This window comes from Mustela nivalis (genome assembly GCF_964662115.1).
Source record: "Mustela nivalis genome assembly, chromosome: 8".
NCBI lineage: Eukaryota > Metazoa > Chordata > Mammalia > Carnivora > Mustelidae > Mustela > Mustela nivalis.
In genome coordinates, this window is record NC_139027.1 from 74,325,323 (window position 1) to 74,352,457 (window position 27,135).

General features: G+C 37.2%; 1 protein-coding gene across 1 annotated transcript in view; it reads left to right on the forward strand.

Annotated features, from left to right (window-relative positions):
• Nucleotides 1-27,135, forward strand: part of TMEM131 (transmembrane protein 131) — a gene marked incomplete at its 5' end in the record, with an annotated part of 212,195 nt that overhangs the window by 67,985 nt on the left and 117,075 nt on the right. The window contains 2 exons of the mRNA XM_082746739.1: nt 4,360-4,400; nt 23,543-23,611. Of these exons, the coding sequence (XP_082602865.1) occupies nt 4,360-4,400; nt 23,543-23,611 (110 nt within the window). The remainder of the gene's footprint in view (nt 1-4,359; nt 4,401-23,542; nt 23,612-27,135) is intronic.

The following is a 27,135-nucleotide window of genomic DNA, read 5'->3' on the forward strand; positions in this document are numbered from 1 at the left end:
TTTATTGAAGTATGAGTGACCCACAATAAACTATATGTGTTTAAAGTGTACAGTTTGAAGAGTTTAAATATTTATACACTTGTGAAATCATCACTGCAGTCAAGGTAACATATCCATCACACCCAAAAGTTTACTTGTGACCCTTGGTAATCCCCTCACCCTCCATTTCTAGGCAGTTGCAATCACTATTCTGCTGTCACTATCATTTTATACTATAAACCATTTTATATAAATGCATTCACACAGAATGTACTTTGGTGGGGGTGGGGGGGTGTCTGACTCAGCATAATTATTTTGTGATTCATCTATGTTGTATCATCAGTTTATTCTTTTTTTATGCTCAAATGTTATTTTTTGCTCTTTTAAAAATAATATATGTATTATGAAATGAAAAAGAAATGTTTAAGGAAACAAGAAACTTTCCCAGTCTTTATTCTTTTTTTATTGCTGAGTAGTATTCCATTGTGTAGATATACCACTATGCATTTATCCATTCACTTTTTAATGGAAATTTGGGTTGTCCCAGTATTGACCTGGTATAAACATGCTATGAAGATAAAACTGCTGTAACCATTCTTGTGCACATGCTTTTCTTGTGTTTATCTTGGGTAAATCTACTAGGAGTGGAGAGCCATCATCATATGGTAGGGGTGTGTTTAACTTTGTAAAAAATTGCTAAGCTTTTTCTAAAGTGGTAGTTCTATTTTACATTCCCACTGACAATGTATGGAAGTTGTAGTTTTTCTACATTCTCTCCAACTCTTAGAGTGTTTTCAATTTTGGACATTATAATAGGTGTGTAGTATGTCATTATAGTTTAAATTTGCTTTTCCTTAATAACATACTGAGCATCTTTTCATGTGCTTAACTGACATTTTTACTATTGCTTATTTTTAAAAATGGTGTTGTTTTTATAAATTTGTATTCACAAGTTATATGTTCAGTATGCAAGTCTTTCATCAAATATGTGATTGCAAATATTCTCTCAATATACAGTTTGCCTTTTCATTTTCATAACAGTGTCTTTTGGTGAGCATATTTTAAACATTTTTTGGAGTCTAGTCTGTCAGTTTTTTTGTTTTGTTTTGTTTTTTTACAGTTAGTTGCTTTTGTCCTGTTCATGAAATCTTTGTTTCCAGGATTGCAAAGATAATCTCCTATGTATTCTTGTTGAAACTGTATAATTAGTTTTTATGCTTGAAACTATAAGTATAAAAGTAATTTGAGTACATGGTGTGATGTAAGGATAGAGGCTCAGTTTTCCTTTGCATAGGTTTGTTCTGTTGTTCCAGCACCATTTGCTGACAAGATAAAGGTTTCTGCCATGAACTAACTGCATTGATTCCTTTGTTGAAAATCAAATGACTGTACATGTGTAAGTCCATTTTTGGACTTTCTCCAGTTCCTTGATCTGTTTGTCTTATCTTTATGGCAGCTCGCTGTCATCATTACTGTAACTTTTTAAAAAATATAGTAAAATATATGTAACATAAAAATTACAGTTTTAACCATTTTAATTTTATATAGTTCAGTGACACTGAATACATTCATGTTTGTTTTTACATCACTACCATCCAGCTCCAGGACTTTTTCATTATCCCAAACTGAAACTGCTCTGTGCTCACTAAACAATAACTCCTCATTCCCTTCACGCTAACCCTTAACAACCACCATTCTACTTCCTATCTCTATTAGCTTGACTATTCTAAGTACTTCATATAAATAGGATCATGTAATCTTTGTCTTTCTGTGACTGGTTTATTTCATTTAGTATAGACTTTGTCTTCAAGGTTTATCCATGTTGTAGCATATGTCAGAATTTTCTTCCTTTTTTAAAAGACTAAATAATGCTCTGTTGTACATAAAAACCACATGTTATTTGTCCATTTATCCATTGGTAGATACTTGTGTTACTTCCACACTTTATTGTGGACGGTACTGTAATGAACATGGATATCTACATATTTATTTGAGTCCCTGCTTTCTGCTTTCAATTCTTTTGGGTATATGCCCAGAAGTAGAATTGCTGGATCATGTGGTAATTCTGTATTTAATTTTTTGAGGAACAACCATACCATTTTCCACCATAGCACCACATTTTACATTCCCGTTAACAGTGCACAAGGATAGCAATTTCTCCACAACCTTTCCAGCACTTGTTATTTTCTGGCTTTTTGATGGTAGCTATCCTGATGGGAGTGAAGTGGTATCTTATTATAGTTTTGATTTGCATTTCCCTAATAGTGATGTTGAACATCTTTTCATGAGACCATTGGCCATTTGTATATTTCTTTGGAGAAATGTCTATCAAGGCTTGCACTGCCCCACTTTTTTTAAGATTTATTATTTTAGAGAGCAAGTATGCAAGCAGGGGAGGGGCAGAGAGAAAGGGAGAGAGAGAATCTCTGGCAGACTCCATGCTGAGTGGAATCCAACGCAGGGCCCAGTCTCGGGACCCTGAGATCATGACCTAAGTCAAAATCAAGAGTCAGACACCTGACCTACTGAGCTGCCCAGTCCCCCACCCACCCATTTTAAAATCAGGTTTGTTTATTTGCTATTTATCAATAACAAAGTTTAATTTTAGTGCTTCTTTATATATTTATATATTAACCTTTTATCAAATATATAACTTTTTCTCCCACAAGAAAAAATTGGGGGGGGGGCTCTAGGAAGCTCAGTTAAGTGTCTACCTTTGGCTCAGGTCATGATCTTAGGGTCCTAGGATTGAGTCCTATGTCAGGTTCCCTCTCCTCCTGCCCCCCCTCGTTTGTGCTTTCTCTCTCTCTCTCAAATAAATAAATACATTCTTTAAAAAAAATTTTTTACAATGAAAAGTTAAACATATTTTTAAGCATAGAAAATAAGAGTTAAGAATGAATACCCATTTACCTACCACTGAGATAGATTATTAACATTTTGTCGTATTTGCTTATATACACACATACTTCCATACACATGCAAGTCATATGCTGAAACATTTTAAAGAAAATTACAGATATCCTGACACTTCACCTTCACCTATGGTTTCACTTTCAAACACTAAGGATATTTTCCCACATCTGTCATATTTCTTCCATATACAGTCTCCAAAAATACCATTGCAAAATAATATATATTAATGGGGAAAATAATGCCACAACTCTTCTGCTTTTTCTAATTATCACCTAGAAGCTAACCTTTTGGGATAAGTTCACTGATGGTATTCCTTAGAGTTTTGGCATTTTCTCACATACCGTTATTAAGAACTTACCTTCCTCAATTGTCTACCAATTTCTTGCTTTCTGTCTTATTCTCCTCTCCTCCATCCTCTCTACACTGCCACCAGAATGGTGTCTTAAATTAAATCAGACCATGTCTGTCTCTGTCTCTCTTACTCCTTCAGATCCCTTGTATTACATACAGAGTAGATCAAATTTCAAACTTCTTACCATGGCTTCTTACCAGGACTCAGCATAGTCTAGCCCCTGTCCAGCCCTCCAACCTCATTTTCTACTTTTCTTCCCCCTGTCCCTCTGAGCTCCATCCAAATAGACCTTCTGTCTATTCTGAAGTCAGATCTGTGTGCCTGTTGTTTTTTCCACCACTACACAGCCCTGTCTCCACACACAGCTTTTTTACACTTAATCACGTTCAGTGTAGATATGATTTCTTCAGACAGGCCTTCCCTCATGATACACTGAAACACATCACCTATTTATTCTCTTTCACAGTACCTTTCCAACATTTTCATAGTTCTTTTATATTTATTTAGGTTTTTTAAAGATTTTATTTATTTATTTGAGAGAGAAAGAGAGTGTGCGCACAGAGGGAGAGGGAGAGGGAAAAGCAGACTCCCTGCTGAGCAGGGAGCCCAATACAGGGCTCAATTCCAGGACCCTCAGATCATGATTTGAGCTGAAGGTAGACACTTAACCAACTGAGCCACCCAGGTGCTCCTATATTTATTTAGTTTTAAAATGGCTCTGCCCCCACACCCTTGAGCTCCATGGCAGCAGGAGCCATTATCCACCAGCACCAGCCACACAGTTCGTAAGCAGTGAGCATTGAGAGGCACAGCTGGCCTCCCAAAGTGATTGCATAGCGGCCTCTTCTCACAGGATGTATTGGTTTAGCAAACTCTTAAAAATCACATAACTCTGTATTCTTTTCATGTGTGTTTAAAATTTAATCCCAAATTATTCTCTCATTTGAATTATGTAATGTGACATATCATTTCCTGTGATTTAAGGATTGGGTTTAACCTGAAAATCTAAGTGAGTATATGATCAAAGTGGAAACTGCTGTATATTTTGGATGTTCTGTTTGTCTGTAGTAGAAAGGTTTCAGTATTTTTTCATTGTTTTCTTCCTTTCACAGACTGAGACAACACTTGGACTCAGTTCGTATCAACAGAAAAGGTAAGGAATATATGTATATTTTATAACATAAAATTGTATGTATTTAATAAGATACTAACATAATTTCAGTTCCTTTTGGGGTGTTCCAGCAATACTGTCCTCCTCTTGCACCACCCTTTTTGGTGAAGAGGAAAAAGCAAATTATAAGTCACATTATATCATGTATTTCAAGTGTGGAAAACCAGGTTGAGGTCTGAATTTGCAGGTGAAGTATCATATAGTCTTTCTCCCCATCATAACCGGGGAGGATCAGCTTTATAATTCCCTAGTAATTTCCCCTGGCTATTGCTACCTATTGTGGACTGACTGTTCCTGCCCTTAGTTACCATAAGGTGTCTGCCTACAGAGCTATGAAACCTAAGTCACTGAAAGAGACCCCTTTTGAACGCAGCTTCTCTGTGAAAACAAACAAGGGAATTGTTTTACCCTTAGGTATTATGAAAATAGGTACATGCATATGAATTTGAAGATGTCTTTCTCACATCCAAATTCTTTGGTCTTTTGGTAGCTTCTCACACCTAAAGGGAGACAATATAAACAGAAAGTTACTATCCTGATGAACCTCCATACCCAGTGAGGGTCTGTACGTGGTATTTAAAGGAGAATGAGAGCTGTGAATTAAATATCCTTGAATGTTCTTGGCCTAGTAAAATGCAGTTTTCATCAGCAAAGAACTTTATTCTGAAAGAGAAGTAGCACATACTCAGAGTAAGATAATTAAAACTCAACTTCATTAATAATGAAACTCCTTCATTCACTGGTTTTGCTTTTTCACTTAGATCTACAGTAACATGACCCTACTTCCTCATTGTTCTGTCCGTCTGCCTAATTTTCTATGCCCTGTTGAGACCTGCTTTACCCATGAACCCTACCCAAAAGACACACCTACTGCCTACACGAAGATGTAGACTTCCCCGCTCTCGTATTGTAAAGCCTAATGCCACCCTTCTACCCCTCTACCCCTTCGCAAAATTTTTTGGGACTGGGGTGGATTATTTCCAGAATAACCCATGTCTAGCTTGATGCCACCTTGGCTAGACCATCTGAGAACCCTAGAACCCCCAAATCCTCTAGAGCTAAACTTTTTGGAAGAAAGGCACACCTGTTATCTTGTGCTACTTTCTTGTTACTTTATTCCAGCAGTTAGGAAATTAGCTATGAAATTATATTGGCTACATTTATGAAGATGATGTTATTCATCCATGATCAAGATTTGGCTTTAAGTTATTTTCCTAGTATAATGAAGAATTTACATCAATACATAATTATATTCTGATCTCATGTTCCACTTATCTGTGATCCACATCTGCCTAACAAACTAGCCCAGTTTACTGGCATAGAGCAATCATTTTATTATGCTGTCAGACTCTGTAAGCCAGGAGTTTAGACAGAGCACAGCAGAGACAGCTTGTCTGTGCTTCATGGTGATGGGGGACTCAGCTGGGGAGACTCCAGAGCTAGAGGCATGTTCACTCGCATGCTGATGTTAGTTTGTTACCTGGAATTCAGCTAGGCTGTCACCTAGAATGCCTGCATTTGGGCCCTTCTGTGTGGTCTGTTCACAAAGACTTGTTTGGGCTCCCTCACAGTATGATAGCTGGATTTCAAGAGTGAACATCCCAAAGAGAGCCAGTAAAAGCTGTATCACTTTTTTTTGACCTTCACTCTGAAGTCGTAATAGTGTTACCTCTGTCGGCTGCTGCTGTTCAACCGGTCACTTAGGTTGGTCTTGATTTAAGGCATGGGGGAGGGGAGAAAGATGTGGGGATGGGAAATTGAGTGAGGGGAATGATGAATATTCGATGATTTACAGATACGTTTTAAAACCATCACACTTCACTTTTTTTTTTTTTTCTTCCCTAAGATCATTGAATTCATTAAACTACTGGGTTCAAATTGGAATGCATATGCTATGGGTATGAACCTGGATTAGGTACTAAACATACGTTTTTTGTTTTTGTTTTTGTTTTTTTTTAAGATTTTATTTATTTATTTGACAGAGAGAAATCACAAGTAGATGGAGAGGCAGGCAGAGAGAGAGAGAGAGGGAAGCAGGCTCTCTGCTCAGCAGAGAGCCCGATGTGGGACTCGATCCCAGGACTCTGAGATCATGACCTGAGCCGAAGGCAGCGGCTTAACCCACTGAGCCACCCAGGCGCCCCGGTACTAAACATACGTTTGAGCCCAGGCTACTGTCACAAAATACCACATAGACTGAGTGGCTTAAACATTTTTTTCCTCACAGTTTTGGAGACCAGAAGTCCAAGATCAAGATGCCAGCAGATTGGTTCCCCAGTGAAGGCTTTGTCCTTGGCTTACAGATAGCTGCTGTCTCCCTTTTATCCTCAAATGGCAAAGAGGGAGAATGGAAGCAAGCTCTCTGGTGTCATTTCTTTTAAAGGCACTAATGCTATCATGAAGGCCTCATTCTTGTGACCTTCTCTAAACCTAATTACCTCTCAAAGCCTATCATATCGGAGGGTTAGGGCATCAACATGCAAATTTGGTGGGGGATACAATTCAATTCATAACAATATACAGGCTTAAATTTAGAGTTTGAACCTAATATCAGCTAACAAAAAACTAAACTAAAGGACTATATTTTTGACTCACCCTTAATAAGTTATTTTAAAAACATATATATGACATGGAAAAGCAAATAAAGGCTCCACACTTACAAGAACATAATCAGAACGTAGCTTGCACACGTTTAGCTGGTTTTTTTAACGTGTGGCTCAGCGCTGCACAAAGTAAACACTGTCAGAGCTCTCATTTAAGAAAGAATAACTTAAATAAAATTGCATATGCAAAATAAAATGTGAATGAAAATATAAGTGTGCAGTTGTGTAACAACAGAAGTTGTAAATAAGATGTGTAGTTGTAAACACAACAGAAATTATTTTTTTCAGTTTAAAATACTATTCTGTAAAAATGTCAGCATTTGGGTTTGGGTCTCAAAATTTGACTAAGGTGAAAGTTATATGATTTCAAAGGATTCTAAGTACAGGAGCCCCTTGTTTGACACACGAGGAAGCTGAGACCCTTAGAACCAAGGAATATGCTTGCAGTGAAAGCAGCACAGTTTCAGTTAGAATTCATCATCTTCTGATTGCCAGGCTATGTTGTGTTCACTCTGACTATGTGCACAGCAAGTATGTAGTCCTTCTGTATTCCCTGGATTTTCTTTTTCAGCCAGTATTCCTAGAGGTTTCTGAAAGTATCTGGTCAGTGCTGAGACTGTGTGTGTAGCCCCTGCCTTTAGGCGTCTTATAGGGCAATGAAGACATCCCTTCTGATGAGGTCATAGAGCACAGGTATTAAAGTGACAAAACACAGCCTACTGTGTGGGGAAAAAAGCACACTTGAAAAGGATGTCATAAAGGGTTGTAGGGATCAAGGTACAGAAGACACAGGCATTCCCTTCACTTGCATCATCAAACTGATCCACAAGGCCCAAGGCATAGCTGAGGTGAAGGCTGGCTTCTGACCCCAGAGCCTGGTCCACCTCTGGAGATTACTGTCTCTACCAGTATCCCCTTGCGGCATGGCCAGTGTCCACTGAGCGTTAGATTGCTGGGAGGCACACTTTGTCTTTTGAACTTCTCTTGTCTTTTCTACATCAATTTCTCACTGTTGGTGCTCCCCAGATGTATAAGCCACATGCTGCCTGCCTCCTGGCTTTATTAGTAAGCCAGTAGTAGATTCTGCCCCTGCTTTCTTAAAGAAATAGTGTTACCTCTGTTGGTAACACTGTATGTGATCTTGGATCAAATCTCATTCTTTAAGTGAAACTTTACCTGCCCCAGGGAAATTTGTAACATGAAAAGCTCAGCTAATAGAATGATTCTGTACCTAGTGGATTGTATAGCAGTACAATGGTAGATGCTAGCCTCGGGCTACCGTTTCTTTCTCCCCAGCCTTTGCCTCTCCCTCCTCCCCCCTCACCACCCACCCTTATCATCTGTGTTAGTTCTGGGGACAGGTTTGGCTCCATGGGCTTTTAGGATATTCTGCAAGGGAATGAACTGCTGCTGTCATGACCTCAGAATTGTGGGAAGTAAAACCATGGAAAACACAATTTTCCAGGATCCCCTTTTCCTATTCCTCTCCTTTGTTCTGGCTCACCACTTCTGATTTGTTTTAATATGATTATCAGTTACGTGACAATATTTTGTTTACAATGATAGAATGGTAGAGGATGTGCAGATAGTGTTCCATCAGTGTTTATTTGAGTTGAACACCAAAATATTATAATAAATACCAGTAATGGTTGAGTATTTTGTGACATGAGGCCATCTTTCATGGTTGACTTTTCCTGGGAGTGTGGAGCCTGTGGTGGAAGATGAGGAGTCAAAAGTCCTGAGTTCTCTGTTCATCGTCTGTGGGGCCTGGAAAGCAGCTACTTCACTGCTCTGAGCACAACTTTCATTGGCAAACGGGGGAAGATGATTTCTCTGCCTGGTATATCTTACAGATGATAATAAGGTTATGTACTTATATAAAGTTGTTGTGAGGATCAAATGAGAAGTTTTATCTGGCCAACTGTAGTTTGCGAACTTTAAAATGTTATATGAATGTAAGTTGTGGTTGTGTGATCATTTATTTGCTCAGTCACTCAGCAAACGTTTGCTGGGATCTTCGGGTATGCCAGGCTTTGTTGTAAGACTTGGTGACTTAGTAGTTGTATTTGTTATCTCTCGCCTTATAATAAACTACCCCCAAACCTAGCAGCTTCAGACAGCAAGCATATATCATCTTCCTGTTTCTGGGAATGAGGAATTTGGAAGCACCTCAGTGAAGTAGTTGTGGCTCAGGATCCCTCCTGAGATGGCAGTTGAGGTATCAACCCACATCTGAAGGCCTGGGCCAGCTAGATACTCTTCAAGATGGCTCACTCATGTAACTCTTGGCAAAAAGCCTTAGTTTTGGAGGCGCCTGAGTGGCTCAGTGGGTTAAGCCTCTGCCTTTGGCTCAGGTCATGATCTCGGGGTCCTGGGATCGAGCCCCACATTGGGCTCTGCTTGACAGGGAGCCTGCTTCCCCCTTCCTCTCTGCCTGCCTCTTTGCCTACTTGTGATCTCTCTCTGTGTGTGTCAAATAAATAAATGGAATCTTTAAAAAAAAAAAGGCTTAGTTTTTCTTGGCTTGTTAGCAAGAGGCCTTTTTCCTTCACCATGTTGAACCATCCATAGGGCTGTTTAAATGTTGCCACATCATGACAGCTGGTGACCCCAGAACAGGTGATGCAAGAGAAATGAGGAGGAAGCCACAGTGTCTTTTATAATTGAGTCTTACAGTCACACACCATCACTTCTGCCATATTCCATTCATAAGAAGTCAACCCCAAGGCCAGGAGAATTAAGTGCCATCTCTTGAAGAGAGAAGTATCAGAGAATCTGTGGCCATATTTTAAAACTACTACAGTGCTGGATGGGCGAGATAGTCTAAGACTCCTTCCTGCCCTGGTGTGGAGCCTATGTTCGAATGAGGAATACAGACAGTAAGCCACTAAATAAGTAAATGCAGCTAGAGAGTAGTCTGGAATAGACAGGACTATATAGGTTCTTTAGATGGGATGTTAAGGAAGGCTTCTCTGAAATGGTGTTTAAGTTTACCTGGTGAAAGTCTTAGGGAAGAGCATTTCAGACAGAGAAGCAGCTAATGCAGAGCTCTTGGGTTGGGAATACTGCTACTGTTGTCATTTTCATAAGAGCTGAAAATGTTAGCAAATACAGCTAGGTAAGAAGGACATATGTGTATGTGTGCGTGTATACACTTAATGTTCATGAGAAGAATCAGATTCTTCTAATCTTTAAGTTTCCTGGTGTACCTGGGAAATAAGCCAAAAATACTGGGCTGGGAAATACATGGTGTTGGGATTCTTTAATTGACTATATAGTTTCCTTATTATTAAGTACAACTCTTTTGGTTGCCTATAGTAGCCATAAGCATGCAGAAGATTGTAGTTAGATCCAAAACTTGGTAATATTTTAGTGGAAGATAAAATCTGCTAATATTTACAGTTTCACTAATACCTGTTTTAAATTTTGTAAAAAACAAAACAAAACAAAACAAAAAAACAAAACCCAGAAAAACTAAAGAGAATGTCCTTAAGCTGTGGTTTTTGTTTTGTTGTTGTTGTTGTTGTTGTTTTAAGATTTCACTGGGGTTTGTATTTTTATTTTCTAGTTCTGGAGCTTTCAGCTGCACATGAAGTGACAAATATTGCCCCCCCCCCAAAGGCACTACTTTACATAAATCTTGAAGACTGTAGTAAGTTGATGATAGGAAGTCAACTTACCAGAAGTGAGCTTAAGTAAAGATAGGATTAACTTTGCGTTAAACCACAAAAGCAGATGTTGGTAAGCTCCTTTGAGTAGGCCAGTTTACTTCACTTATTTTTTTAAAGCATCACATTATTCTCACCTTAAATACAAGTGTGACAGAATTGAGATTTTTGGAATGATGGTATGAGGAGCTTGGGGACTTCTCCCCATAAGAAACATTTGTTAGGATGATTAAAATGAGCAAAGACAGAGTATCTGGAGATAGTTCAAAGGACTTAAAATGAATTGAGAAACATTTATTCAACGTAGTAAGAACAGTGTGGGAGGTCATAGCATTCAAGCTAGAGACTGCATCCATCACTCCACAGCTCTGCCTTGCATCAGAACTGTTTCAGTGGGCTTGGCAGACAAGTAGATATTCCCATCTCCTGCAGCTCGCTGGGATGGGACAGTTATTCCAATCGGATATGACAGCTGGAGAACATTGGCAGATCTCATTTTCCGTAGGCTCCATGCTGTAGAGGCTTTTGAGTGGCTGGTGGCAATCAGGTGATGCTTGTCTCCCCTCCTGCCACCCTTTCCAAGTATGGACATTAGAGTGGGCGGCTGGTGAAAAGAACAGTCCCCTTTTCCTACATAGCTCTGTGTCCTGGAGAGCTCTGTGTCCTGGTGTACTCAGCAGCTGAGTGATGCCCTAGCTCATATGCCTCATGAGCTCATAGGCCTCATATGCCCTAGCTTCCTAGGTGTAGCCTAGTCTGGGTATATTTGGCAGTTAGTGAACCTAGGGTTGAGTCTGACCAAAGATGTGCAAGACTGTACACTGAAATCTCCAAACATCAGCAAGAGTAAGTAAAGAAAACCCAAATAAGTGGAGGGAGAATACTGTCTTCATGGATAAAAAGTCAAGGTATCAGTTCTCTCCAAATTGATCTGTATATTTCAGTGCAATCCAAATCAAAATCCCCATAGGCTTTTTTTTTCCTAGAGATTACCTACAGTTTAGCTAATTCTGAAATTCATATGGAAATGAAAGTAATTTAGAATAGTAATAATGTACTAGAAATAATTATTTTTATCAAAGATTATTGAATGTGTAGAGAATCAATAAATGGACCCATAACCAAGGGGAAAAAAAAAATCTAGAAATGATGGAGATGATGGAAGTAGCACCCGGGGAATTCAGTACATCCATTATATATGTTCTTCGATTTAAAGGAAAACATGAATATAATGAAGGAAAAATTGACATTGTAAAAAAAAACAAAATGGAAACTCTGGAGCTGGAAAATACAGTTTCTGAAATGAAAATTTCACTGAGTGGGATTAATGAAAATGTAGACATTACAAAAGAAAAAGTGAAACTGGGGCGCCTGGGTGGCTCAGTGGGTTAAAGCCTCTGCCTTCAGCTCAGGTCATGATCTCAGGGTCCAGGCTCTCTGCTCAGCGGGGAGCCTGCTTCCCCCTCTCTCTCTGTCTATCTTTCTGCCTACTTGTGATCTCTGTCAAATGGATAAATAAAATCTTTTAAAAAAAAAAAGTGAAATTGAAGACAGTGATGGAAGTAACCCAAACTGTAGCACAGGAAGAGAAAAGAAGGACTGGAAAAGAATAAACAAACCCCTGATGACCTATGGTATAATGGCAAGCAATTTAACACAGGTGTAATTAAGTTCCAGGAATTGGAGGACAGGGGAGAGCTGTTGGAGAACTTCACTAAACCCAGGGCACAAGTAACAAAGAAAACCACACGAAATCACATAATATTCCAGTTCCTAAAAATCAGTGACAGAAAGCAGCCAGGAAGAAGTAAATTACATGTAGGGATACAAAAGCTGGGAATGACTGATGGATCTTCATCAGAGACAATGCAAACACAAAATCAGAAAATTGATATTTTAAAATCAAAAGAAAATGTTGTCAACCCAGGATATTATATCCAGCAGAAATACCCTCCACAAATACATTTCCAGACAAAAGCTAAGAACATGTGGCCAGCAGACTGTAAGAAATGTAAAGGCAGTTCCTTTAAATTCTGAAGGTAATAACCGTTACAGATGAAAACATAGCTCTAGGCACAATGATGGAGATCACCAAAAAGGTGAAAATATGTGGAAAAATACAGAAGACATGTTTTCTCATTAAAATTTTTTTTGAGATAACTGACGTTTAAATCCTAAAATAATCACATAGTTTTATGAAATTGATAACTTGTAAACATTACATGTATGATGACAGCACCAAGGACAAGAGGAGGGAAAATTGAGTTGTGAAGTTCTTACATGTATGTAAAGTGGAAACACAATTTGGAGTTAGACTGTGAAAAGATGAAACAAATACTGGAAGATACATTAAAATCATTTAAAAAAAAAACCCAAAGAGATCTAACAGAGCAGTCATGGATATAAAGTGAAATACTGAAGGAATACTTGATCTAAAGGAAGGCAGATAAAGAAGACAGAAGGAATAAAAAGCAGATGGAAAAAAATAGAAAACAAATAAAAGGATGGTAGACCGAAATCAACTATATAAAAAATTAGAATAAATGTAAACAGTTTCAAAACCGTTATCAGGCTGTATTAAAAAAGAAAGATCTGGGGTGCCTGGGTGGCTCAGTCATTAAGTGTCTGCCTTCAGCTTGGGTCATGATCTCAGGGACCTGGGATCAAGCCCCGCATTAGCCTGCTTCTCCCTCTCCCACTCCCCTTGCTTGTATTCCCTCTGTTGCTGTCTTTCTCAGTCTATCAAATAAATAAATCTTTAAAAAAAGATCCAAGCATATGCTATCTATAAGAAATATACTTTAGTTTTCAAATTATATTTACTTTTTTTTACTTTTTGTAATAGATTTAGTTCAGAGAAAAAAAATGCAAAAATAATACAGAGAATTCCCATATATCCTTGATCTAGAGTCCCTCATTTACCATATTGCATTTACTTTATCATTAATTAACTCCCTCTCTACTTCTGCCCCTCCTTTTTCTTCCCTACCTTCTCTTATCTGTCCTTCTCTACATACCTGTAATGTATATGTAATTATTTTTCTGAATTTTTTAAGAATCAATTATAGATATGTTGTTCCTTTACTCCTAAAACCTGAGGGTGTATTTCTTATAAAGAGGGACATAATTTTATAAAAGTTGAGAATGCATATCAAAATCAGTAAATTAACATTAACACACATAGTATTATTTAATCTATAAACTTTGTTAATTGTCCCATTATTGGGACAATTTTTATTTTTTGTTTTTTAAAGATTTTATTTATTTATATGACAGAGAGAAAGAGCACACAAGCAGGGGGAGCAGCAGAGGGAGAGAAAGAAGCAGGCTCTCCGCAGAGCAAGGATCCTGATGCAGGATTTGATCCCAGTGCCCTGGGATTATGACCTGAGCCAAAGGCAGCTGCTCAACCGGCTGAGCTACCCAGGCAGCCTTAGGGATAATTTTTATTTTAAGAAGAAAAGAAATTTTGGTCCAAATCTCAGGCGGTTCCAGTCATACTTAATTTTAATTTAGACTCAGCTTTAATGTGGAATAGTTGGTTTGTCTGTTTTATGACCTTGACATTTTTTTTAAAAAAGTAGAGGCCATTTATTTTAAAAGTAGAGGCCAGCATCCTAGTTTGGGATTTCTCATGGTTCATTTTAGATTATGCATTTCTGGCAGGAATATCACGTAAATATGTGTCCTGCTCAGTTCATCTGATTATTGGGAGGCACAAGATGTCTGTTTGTACCATTTTCATTTATAATGAAAAGTGTAGTACTTTGCAAAGAAGTACTTTGAAACCCTGTAAATATGCTGTTTGGCATCAAACTCTGACTAGTTAGAGCATTCACTGGTGCATCTTGCCTGGAAATTACTGCTGTGGTAATTTTTTAAAAAAATTTTATCATTCTTTCAGTTTTTTGTTTGTTGTTGACATTCTAATGCAAGGAAACCATAAGGTAAAAGTCAAAGTTCACTTTTATTGGTCTAGACATCCAGTTATTTCACCACCTTTTGTTGCAAGGACTTTTTCCCATTGAATTATCTTAGCACGGTCATTATAAATCAATTGACCATATATGTTTGGGGGTATTCTCTATGATTTTCACATGTCCCCATTCTTTGAACACTTCCTTACTTTCTGAAACATCAAGGTGTACCAGGTATATTTCATAATTTTCCTCACCTAGCCCAGGAACATCCCACTTCTTCAGAGACTTGTGCTTCATTTTAGTGGAGGATATTTACAAACTAAGATCTGTTGTGTGTAATCACTGGGGTGAGGTTGTCTCTAGACCTTGTTAGAGTTAGGAAGAAATGTTTCTATATGTATGTATGCACAAACATACATCTGTTTATATCTATCTTAATATCTATGTATATTAAAACCATGAGTTGTTACTGATAACTCCAGTTTTAATATACCACCGCAGTGTTCTTTCTGCCCTTCCCCTTTTTGTTTCCATATATTCTCTAGCAATGAGAAATCTGGCTCCAGTTATCCACAGAATATAAACTTAATTACTCATGAAAACAAACCTAATAGTTGGAAGCACAGTGTTTAGAATTTATTATTTTGTTTAGTTTGAATGTATGTGGTATTTGAGTAATATTTTACTCAAAATTTACATGTGTTGTGTTCTTCACCATTCTATCTATCTCCACTGCCCCCTCCACACTTATCTGCATTGTGGTAATGTTCATTCTAAAGAAAGTTTGGCTCTTTGGCTTCTGGTTTGTTTGCTTGTTTGTTTTCATTTGAGATTTTTTACCTCCATTTAAAGACTCATTTTAAAATATGAAACAGTAGAATTCAAAAAGTCAAACTCTACAAAAGTGTCAAACACATGGATTTTTCTTTTATACCTCCCCTTTCTTCTGTAAAAGAAAGCGTAGTATAGGCTTTTTTGTGTTTCGTTTGATCTACTTAAAAATAAGTCCTATAGAGACCCTTCTCAGTATTTTTATGGACTGCAACATACATATTATTTGGATGTAGATTGCATATGAGCAATTTGTTTCTAGTATTTTGCAGTTACAAACAGTGCTTCAAAGAATAGCCTTGCATATATGTATTTTCATATTTTTCAAAGTTATCTGCAGAATAGATTCCTACAGATAGGATTTCTGAGTCAAAAGATAAGTGCAGGGGTGCCTGGGTGGCTCAGTGGGTTAAAGCCTCTGCCTATGGCTCGGGTCATGATCCCAGGGTCCTGGGATTGAGCCCTGCATCAGGCTCTCTGCTCAGCAGGGAGCCTGCTTCCTCCTCTCTCTCTGTCTGCCTCTCTGCCTACTTGTGATCTCTGTCAAATAAATAAATAAAATCTTAAAAAAAAAAAGATAAGTGCATATGTAATTTGTATTGTTGAAAGTACGTGGTTAGGGTAAATTCCTAGACATGGGATTGGTGAGTCAAAAGGTAAATGCATATGTAGTTTTGTTAATGTTGCCAAATTCTCTTTCAGGAGCTGCACCAGTTTGCATAACCCTCACCAATGAATTAAAGTCCCTATTTTCCTACAACTTTTCCTACTGAATATATTATCATACTTTTTAATTTTTGTCTCTCTGATAGGTCAGAAATTCTGTCATATAGTTTTAATTTGTCTTTCTCTAGTTATTAGTGAGGTATATCTTTCTACATATTTTATGCCATGCTTATATTTATTTTTTGATGTTGTCTGTCTTCATTCTACATATTTTTCCATAGGACCTTTGGTACTTATTTTTTCCATTTTAAACTGTTTCTCTTATTAGAGGTAGTAGTCCTGTGTTGCAAATATTTTCTCCCTGTTTTTCAGGGAGATTTGATTTTGAAGAAATGCACTTTGAGTATAAAAATGCAAGTAAGTAGGGGCGCCTGGGTGGCTCAGTGGGTTAAGCCGCTGCCTTCAGCTCAGGTCATGATCTCAGGGTCCTGGGATCGAGTCCCGTATCGGGCTCTCTGCTCAGCGGGGAGCCTGCTTCCCTCTCTCTCTCTCTCTCTCTGCCTGTCTCTCCATCTACTTGTGATATCTCTCTGTCAAATAAATAAATAAAATCTTTAAAAAAAATGCAAGTAAGTTAAAAGTAAAAAGATGGGGTGGGGAATAACATTATCAGACTAATTAGACTTTAGGGCAGGGAATATTATCAGAGGTAAAGAGACATTTTATCATTATAAAAGAGAAAATTCATCATGAAGATACAGTAGTCCTAAGTCTCTATAAGCCTACTTTCAGAGCTCCCAAAGGCATGAAGAAAAAATAAACAGAAATTAAGGTAAATTCACAATTATAAATCCACAGTTATAGTTGGAGAGTTCAACACTCATCTGCCAATAATTGACAAACAGAAAATCAGTAAAGGTGTAAAAGACTTGAACAACACTATTGATGAACTTACTCTTATAGATATTTTTCTTCATAGATATTTATTCAACAATGCACTCAGCAGTCAGAATCATGTTCTTTGACATAGCAGAATTAAATTAGAAGTCATTAACAATTTGGGAAATTTTAAAAATTGAAATGAAAATATGTGTCAGAATTAAACATATATTCATAATTTAAAACATTCAGCAGACTAGTAATAGAAAAGAATTCCCTCAGTCTGATAAAGAGCATCTGTTGGAAGAAAGAACAACAACAAAAAAACCAACATGATACTTATGGTAAAAGATTGAATGCTTTCTTTCTATTGAGAGCAAGACAAGGATGTCTAGCTTCATCACTTCTACTCAGTATTGTACTGGATGTGCTAGTCAGTACATTAAGACAGAAAGTAGAAATAAGAGGCATCATTTGGGAAGGAAGAGAAGGAAGGTGTTTGTCAACAAAATGATTGTATAGATGATCCTAAAGAATATACCCAAAGAGCTGTGAAAATAAGTGAATTTAGTAAGACTGAAAAATACATAGTCAATATCAAAAACACTTTTTCTGTATTACAAGTGCAACCGTAAAATGTTACAGAAAAATGCCATTTACAGAAGCCTCTAAAGATGTTACATACTTGAGGATAAATTCATGAAAAAAACTTTGAATATACTGAAAGCTATAGTTGACCTTTGAACCAACGGGGTAAGGGGCACCAACTCCCCATGCATTTGAAAATCCACATATAATTTCAACATTATGAAAACTTAACTGATAGCCTAATGTTGACTGGAACATATGTGTTGTACGTTTTATGTATTATGTGCTGTATTCTTACAATAAAATAAGCTAGAAAAAAATATTATTCAGAAAACCTTAAGGAGGAGAAAATACATTTAAAATAGTATCCTATAAAAAATCCACATGTAAGTGGACCCATGCAGTTCAAACCCATGTTGTCCAAGGATCAACTATATATTGTTTCTCTTAAAGTTATTCCATAAATCAGCATGCTTTTTTCACTTTTTCTCATTCTGTTTCCTTTTTGCTCCTCTTGTTGGGTAATTTCAAATAACCTTTCAGTTCATTGATTCTTTCTTCTGATTGGTCAGATCTGTTGTTGAAGCTCTTTATTGAATTCTTCAGTCAAGTCATTGTATATTCTTCATCCCTAGGGTTTCTGTTTGGTTGTTGTTTTTCTATATTAAATATATAACTCATTTAATAGAAATCCTCTATTTGTTGAACTTTTCATTTCATTTATGCATTTTTTAAAAAAATTTTGGTTGTCTGTGTGTCTTTGCAGAGACAGTTCTTTAGTCAGCTTGGGGTTCTTGATGAGTCAGCTGATAGTGTCCGTGGGCAAGTGGGTCTCTATTTGGGCAAGGATGCTAGTGGAGTTTTGATGTCAGCAGGGTTGCCACTGGCTGGGAACAGCTGGATAGGACTACTGACTTGCTTTCCTGTCCACGCATAGCTGCAACATGCCCTCCACAGTGCCTGCTCATGCTTCTTAGTTGGGCAGGACTGCGTGCTATACTCAGCAGTTAGGACTATGCTTCCCTGCCTGATGGGGCCCTGGATGGGGCCATAAAACAGGCTCCGTAACCATTATGATTTGATGGCCGGAGACCTGAATCTAGCAAAGCTACCCACCAAGCTCCCTGGCCAGACGGGGCAACCAGCTCAGCTCTGCAGGTGAGCTGAGCCACTGGCTGAGTTCTCTGCTAAGTGCCATTTTAAGCAGGGCTGCAGGCTGAGTTTACAGCTTCCAGATGTTCTAGTTAGGCTTTCTGGTTAGGTGGAGCTGAAGGTTATATTCAACCCTAGGCAGGTCTTTTAATTTGCTTCCCAGCCTAGGTGAGGCTGCAGAACAGGCTCGTGGCTGGTATGGCTCATTGAGTGGGGACCCAAATCATGTAGAATTGTCCACCAACATCACTGGCCGGACTGGGCCTCTGGTTTGACTTTGCAGATAGGTATAGCCACTGGCTAAGATCTCCACTTGGGTGTTGTTTTAAGGAGGAGGGCAGTCTATCAAGTTCTGGTTGCTGTATATCCTGTCCTCCCCTGTATCCCAGTATAATCTCCAGTAGTCAAGACCTACAGATTCACCCCGCAGATTCCTCCTGTGATCCCCTTGTGACAAGACCCAAGTGGGCCTTCTGGGAAGCAACCCATTACACTGAGAGAGCTGGATATCCACCTTTGTCTCTTTCCCTCTGGAGAAACTGTATGCCCAGGACACCTTTTTACTGTGGCTCTATGCTTGCCTTGGAAGGGCAATGTGATCAGAGTGTAGCCATTCCTCTTGCCTTTCTATTGCATAGTCCTTTTCAGTCTCTGTGGTCCAGGAGGGTTCTTCACCCTCACTGAACTTTACAACAGTGTCTTATCCATGGATAGTTGCTAATTGATCTTCTTGTGAAGGGGACTAAAGTTAGCAACAGCCTATCTCACCATCTCAATGAAATCACTCCCCAAAAGACGCTGTTTGTAATAGGAAAGAGAGGGAGAAGATATTCACAGGACATATATTTGATAAAGGACGTATATCTAGAATCTGTAAAGAACTCATGTAACTCAGTAAGACAAACATCCCAATATAAAAACTTTGAACATCTTTACAAAAGAAGATATCTAGTTGGACTATAAATAAATGAAATGATGTTCAACATTATTAGTCCTTAGAGAAATGCAAATTTAAGCTAAAATGTATATATAATTTCTCTTAAGTCATGTATTTTTTTAGCTGTCTCTAATAAAAATCATATTTTAAACTATAGGTGACTTTAAAAGTTTTGTTAAGGTACTTTTGTCCCCTTATTGTGGTGCTTATTGTGGATCAGGATGACGAAAGAGTAGTCCTGAATGTGGGAGTGTACATGAAACACTGGTTTCTGGACTTCCGACTAGATGTAAGGAATCACTTTATGGTGGTAGGGCCCTGGAATCTGCTTTTCTACAAGCATTCTAGCTGATTGAGGTGTAGATAGACCACAACCCATTCTTTGAGAAATACTGGCTGAAGAGTACCTTTTGTTAGGATAGTAACTGCCTTTAGGAAAACATTTAAAATTTCCTAGTTTAAAAAATTCCCAAAGTTCCAAGAAGCCTTTATTTGCTTCATTGGGGAGCTACCTGCTTAACTTTAACCTGACAGTCCACCAACCATCATAGACCATAGCCCACAAGATTTCTTTTATCTTTCTAGTCATTTCCTAGCTTGAAGTCAGAAAACCGTCTTTTTGTACCTCCTTGTCCCCAAGTGGGTAATAAGAATAAAAACATTTGAGACTTTCAAACAAATACAGTCACTGGAAAGGATAAAAATCATGCAGTATTCTATTAAAATGTCTCAGATTCTGTTTCTTTGAAATTGGTAATATATACTTTTCACATTACTTCTGCCCCAGTTTATTATTCAACATTAAAGATTTGCAAACATTTGCTTTCTGTTAATAAAATGCTAAACAGTGCCATCCCTTTTTAAAGTAGGCATAGTGGCAAGCATCTCAGTCAGCTGTGGATACATGAAAACTATATTATTGAATTTTTTTTTTTTAAATACGATTATACCTATGACAACTTGTGTTGTACCTACTCAAATATTAAACTGTTCCTTAGACATAAATTTGCTATTGTTTCGAAAATACACATTTATTTATGGGGGAATCTTCTTTAATGCATTTGTCCCTCTATCATATTTTGTGAGAAATCTGTAAAGAAAAATTGTTAAACACAGTTTCTGTGGAGTATTTTTTGGTTGATCTTAGCCCACTCGAGGCATAAAAAATGAAAACAAGGTTTAGGGATTTAAAAGAAGGAAGTGTGATTGTTACTTGCATATGATTTGTCTACAGAGGTAACCCAAGGTGGTGATTGTTTTTGGCAGCACATATTGTGCTGGGAAAATCTAAGAGTATCTATAAACAAACTGTTAGAATTAACTTGCCAAAGTGACTTGGGCTATAAGATCAGCACACGAAAATCAGTAACTTTTTTTTTCTTTTTCTTTTTTTAATTTTTTTTAAATTTTTTATTTTTTTATAAACATGTAGAAAATCAGTAACTTTTTAATAGAAAGCAATACCCTTGTATATCCAGGTGCCTACTTGACATTTCATCTCAAATTCAAGACATCTCAGATTTAAATGTCTAAAACAATAAATACTCTTGAACGTCTAACCCATCTATCCTTCCTATTGCTAACCTACTCTTCCCATGTCATGACTCTCTCCAGTTTCTCAGGAAAATTTTAGAATTAAGTGATACTTGATTTCTTCTCCTTTCTCTCACATTCCAAAATCAATCCATCAGCATGACCTGTTTCCTTTAGCTTCCCAAATATATTTAGAAAAGAGCCACTTCTCCCCCACTTTGGCTTGTAATCCTCCTTAGACCACTGCTGCCATCACCTCTTGTTTGGACTTCTGCAGACTTCCTGCTTCCGCTTTGGGTCTCCTACAATCTGTTCTTGACACAGCATCCAGAATTAACTTTTTCAGATGTGTCAGATCATGTTACTCCCTTGCAGAAGACACTATAGAGGCTCTTTGTCACGATTAGAATAAAATCCCGATCCCTGCATGAGACTTGGCCTTTGTATTTCTCTGATCTCAACCCCTTCCTTACCCTTCCCTCCGGTCACTCTGGCCACCTCAGCCCTCTTGTTCCACAGCATGCCAAGTAGATCTCCTTTCTTCCCCCAGACTTCCGCCATTCAGGTCTCGGCTCCAACGTCCCTCCTCAGAAAGACCTTCTCTTTTTTTAACTGTGCTTGGTTTGTTTTTATTTGTCCCATATTACCTATTATGCTCTACTTTTGTCTCCCCTACTGGGATGTTAGTGCAATGAGAACAGGCTCTTTGCTTTGTTTCCATAGCCCCAGCCACTAGACAGCCCCCCTCGCGCTCATTGATTTGTGTTGAATCAACACAATGTATATGCTTGTTTTTTTCTTAACCTTTCCTGGCCACTTTAGACATTTCCATGCGCAGCTTGGGGAGCAGATGCTCATTTCTGTGAAACAAACAAACAAACAAAAAAATAGTATCTTAATCTTCTTTGTATCTCTAGCATCTAATAGAGTCAGTGTCTATATATATATATATATATATATATATATATATTTATGAATTAATGACTTACATGCATTCACTTCATGCATTATACTTTTCCTCCTTGATTGGATTAATATTTTATTGTTTGAGTTTCATACTCTTGAAACGAATGAGCTGATGGGCATCTCTTATTTTAAAAATGCCAGAAAGTGTCCTTGTTAGATCATGCCTAAGAAGAGCAGAAATCAAGAGGGAATAGATTTTGTTCCTCTTGCTGCATGTGGCTCCTATCTTGGGGGGAACTGTGCCACCTTTGTCCCAGTGTCTTTAGACTTGTGCTTTAGTAAAGTAGTCTTATATTTGCTGTTTTCCTCCTTTCTTGTGTTTTTCCTTTTTTCTGCTCAGCATATGTAGAGGGATTTCAAGCTAAAAACACCTTAAGATTTCATTACTTTTAGTGCTTCAATTCTACTACTCAGACTGTTTAATCTTTAAATAGTCTAAATTATTTAAAGAATTGAGTTAAAGCTAAATATCCTACATATTCTAAATGTCCTTGTCTATTTCTAATATATGTCCTGTATTTCCTGAATAAAAATTACTATATCATTCGAAGCTTGTGTTCTTCTGAATTGTGTTGATGGAAATAAAGTTTTACAGAATGGTTTTGCTCTAATATCATTTCTTAAAATACAACAGAAATATAAACGTCTTACTATTTAGAAACTTAAGTGGCTTCCTGAATTTCTGACTCTCTCAATACTTAAGCAGATAACTTGAGGTATGTGGACATCCCCCAAACCCCCATGTCATTTCTGTATCACATCATTGTTAGGTCATGGTGAGGGCTTGAGGCTTGCTGTTCAGAAATTGGTTTTAGTGAGAAGTTCTAGTATCAAGTGAGATGGTGAGAAAGTGATACTTAAATAGATCAGTATGTTCTAAACTCTCAGATGGAAAAGATATTTCAGTTCCTAAAGGTTTCTATCCCCAAATTCGTTTTTGTTTATTTCCTTTGCCACTGTAGTTAAAATGTCATTGTAGTTTTAGTCTGTATACTGTATTGTCTGCCAGGTATGTGTAGTTGTGTTGACTGTTTATTGTTCATGGTACATGTATCAAAAAAATATGAGTGAACATATTAAGATATATACTGTTATCAAGTATTTCAACCACATAAATTTCAACATAGAGTCTACCTGAGCATTTTCTGTTTTCACGTGTCTTTGAATAGGAAAAATACTCTCCTTTTTTTTTCCATTTTAAAAAATACGTATTTATTGATTTCCTTTACTAAGAAAAGTAATGCACATTCCCAACAGAACATTAGACTACACTTTCCTTAAAGATAGTTTGTTTTGACAAAACTTAAGTGTCTGACTTCAGTTTTGGATTTACATATTTTTTAAAAAATTGTTTCTTATGCTCTTTTCTTTTTACTCACAGTATATCTCTGTACCGGGGTAATTGCAGACCTATACGCTTTGAGCCACCAATGCTGGATTTCCATGAACAGTAAGTTTAAAATTTTCAGACCATAGGTTTTCATTAAACTGTTATGTGTATTTTATGCATGCATTTATCTTGGTTTTTATCTGTATCATCTCTCTGAGAAAGTTACATTTTTAAGTGCAAGAAAGCAATGTTGTTGAAGGTGGTTTGAAAATGGGAAGCCAGTATGTTACAAGTCTATCATATAATATTAATTCTTAAAGTTTGAGAGATACCCACCTAATAAATTCCCTGGTTCAAAGGATCTTCTCTTCAGAAACAACATAATACTTCTGGGTTACTTTTGTGATTAGTAATTCATTTCCAGTTATACTATTAAAGATTTTCCATATGGATATAGAAAGATGTATTATTTATTTATTTGCATGTGCTTTTAAAGTACAGACTTTTATACATCACCAAATAAATATCATTATCACTAACCCAAAAGAGCAGACAAAAGAAAATCCCACAGAAAGACATGGTGTACAGAATTGCTTTCTCAAACCACATTTCTGGCTTCTCTTCTACCTCTGAGTCTCAGGTTTTGCACATCTCAGATACATTAAGAAAAGACAGATCTTCACCTGTATTTGGTTCTAATCTAATTCAGCAAGTAGATAAAGAGAACTTCTTAGTGATATAACTGCTAGAGCCATGCCATGCCACTCTGGTAAACTAGCAGAAAAAAAATATATATATATAAGGGAAGTGGTGGAGAAACTGTATCTAGATCTCTTTGATTCAGTAAGTGAAAATTAAAATTTAATGTTGTCAAAGTTGTAATTAACCATTTTTTTACTAGTAAACACCTTAAGTTCAAATAAATTATTTATAATCTCAAAACCTGGAGTAGTAAATACACTAATTGTATTTGTACAGGACCATGGTGGAATAGCTAGCATAAAAAGCAAGATATCTGATAGCAACTCCTATCTTTTAAGACTATATTCCTACAGAGATCATGGATTTTAGGGATAGGGGTGTAGAGAGAAGTTTGTGTAGTTCTTTGTGCACTTCTAGATGGAATCAGTATTTTAGAATAGTCATTGTGTAAGTAAAATTAACTTTTGGGTGTTAGATTTAAAGACCATAATATTTATATGGGAAACATATCACTATCATTTGTGTCTTACAAAATCGGCTTAAGTGTACAATGTTAAGATTGCAAGGAACATCACAATAATGTGTCGCCCACAGTGTCCTTCTGTCAAATGCAAGATATTTAATGAAACATGGCACATATTTTGATCTCCATGAAAGAGTTCATTATTTTCTAACTACTAGTGAGTTTTCTGTGTACAGTAAAATTCTCTTGGAATATGTTTGCTCGCTCTAGAGTGGCCCAGAACAGAGACTAATGAACTCCATTCTAAGACAAGGGCATGAGCTATATTTCTGGTGCCACCTGAGGGTAAGGAGAGAAGGTCAGTGTACAGCACCAAAATCATTAGTCTCAAACAGCATTCTTACTTGGAAAGCTTAGCAGTAACCACTCTAGAGAGATCTTGTCAAAAGTTACACCCAGCTGTTTTTTACTTTATAATTTGTTTTTTTTGAGAGAGTTTTACAGATTTTATATATCACTTGAGATAAAGATATTTTCAGCTATACAAAATGCCTGAGTAGAAATTGGGAATTTCTGTTCCAAATTTCTGGACTCTTTAAATAATACCCTACCCTGGAAATAGGAGAAATTGAGGTAAGGTCATGAAAGATGCTGGACTGGTGGTTTTAACCTTTTTTTGATCATGGATCTCTTGAGGACTAGATGAAAGCTGTGAACCTCTTTCTTCACCTCTCCAAATGCACACAAAGGCACACAGCTTTGCACCTACAGACAGTGTTGTGCATATAGGTTAAGGGGTTTTCTGGACATCTCTCTCAAAGTCCATACAGGATTCTTCAGAGGTAATGAAGAATTCCTGTTCTAGGCCACAGGTAATAATAAGTCACCACTACAGAACTTACTGGGATTTTGCTTGTTATACTGGCAGTGCATGTCCACTGTAGTAAACTTAGAAATTATTAATCAGGAGAAAGAAGAAAGTAAGAAATTACTAGCAGTCCTGCCATGCAGAAACATTAACATTGAGCTTTTATCCTTCAGGTCCTTCTTCTGTGCATCGTTATTTATTTATTGAGTCACAAAAAAACACAGTGGTATTTTCTGAACATAAACTGTTGTATAACCTGCTTTCTAAACATAACACATTTTGCATTTTTTCATTCTATTGAATTATCTGTTACTTTCTTTTATGTTATTAGGAAACATCAAATTGAATGGATCTATTTATTGTTTTGTGTTGCTTTAAATGTTTAATTCTTATTATCAGTGTTGAAACTAATGATTTAAATACAGCATGACTTTTCTCAGGAGAGAGTCCTAAGAATGGAGTTGTGGGATGAAGTGATACGCAGAATTTAAAGGTTTTCAGTTAATATTTAAGCTAGGGAATAATTTGGTGTCATGAACAAAGAGAACTGATAGGAATACATGAATTAATGTATGACTAGAGAGGAAATAAATGGGATTTTCTTAAGAGACTGGAACTGAAATCTCATGAGAGAAATTGTGAAAGTTTATTGAAGGTGTGCAAATGGACACGTGAACTCCAGTGCAAGCTGGGCTGGGTAATACGTGAAGAAAATTATTTGAAGCATAGCATGGGCTCTTATTTACAGCACAGGAAGGGAAGATCGTGAGCAAGTGCTGAAGCTTGATGTCCACAGGCAGGCTCTCAGGGAAGATCCTGAGGAAGCAGAGCAGTTGCAGATCCATCTGTTGTTTCAAGTCTCCTAGCTCAGGCAAGGGCTAAGTTCTCTTTGAAAGGGCTTCCAACTAGCTAAGACAAGCTACCTAATCTCTCTTTTAATTAATTTAAAGCCAACTGATTATACCTGCAGAATCCCTTCCCAGCGGCACCAACATTAGTGTCTGAGTGAATAACTGGGAGAAGTTACTGTATGCTACAGAATGTAACTGCCTCCCTTCCATGTTCCAGCTCTCAGGAGAGAGCATCACACATAACCCACCCTAGGCAGTAATGTATGAGGGAATTCTGGGAACTCTAGTTCAGCCCACTCAAGTTGATAGACTACAGAGCTGCCACATGGATGTAAACAGAGAGGTCCCTCAATTTAGAACTTCAACCCTGGAAGATCACAGGCAATGTGATTGGAAGGATTTGCCTAGCCATTTTCGAGCTAAGTTTCTTTTTATTAAAATTGAAAGTAGAAATTCTAGTTCAAAGAAAGTGAGGTTGTGCAAAAGGTGAATTATTGGTAGGTTAGGAAGTAACAGATTGCCAAAGGAAATCACTTCATGAAAGTAAGTGGTCTTTTTAAGCTCTAGCCATGTTGTACCTACTTTGAGTCTCTGCTCTAAAAAGAATTGTATGGATGCTTTCATATAAACAAAAAAAAATGAAGAAAAAAGAATAGGTAATGAATGTACTCTTAAGGTAAATTCAGTAATTAAGATTTTTGCCATATTCATATTTTTGTCAATTTTAAATCATTTGAAAGCAGACACAATAACATTTTAT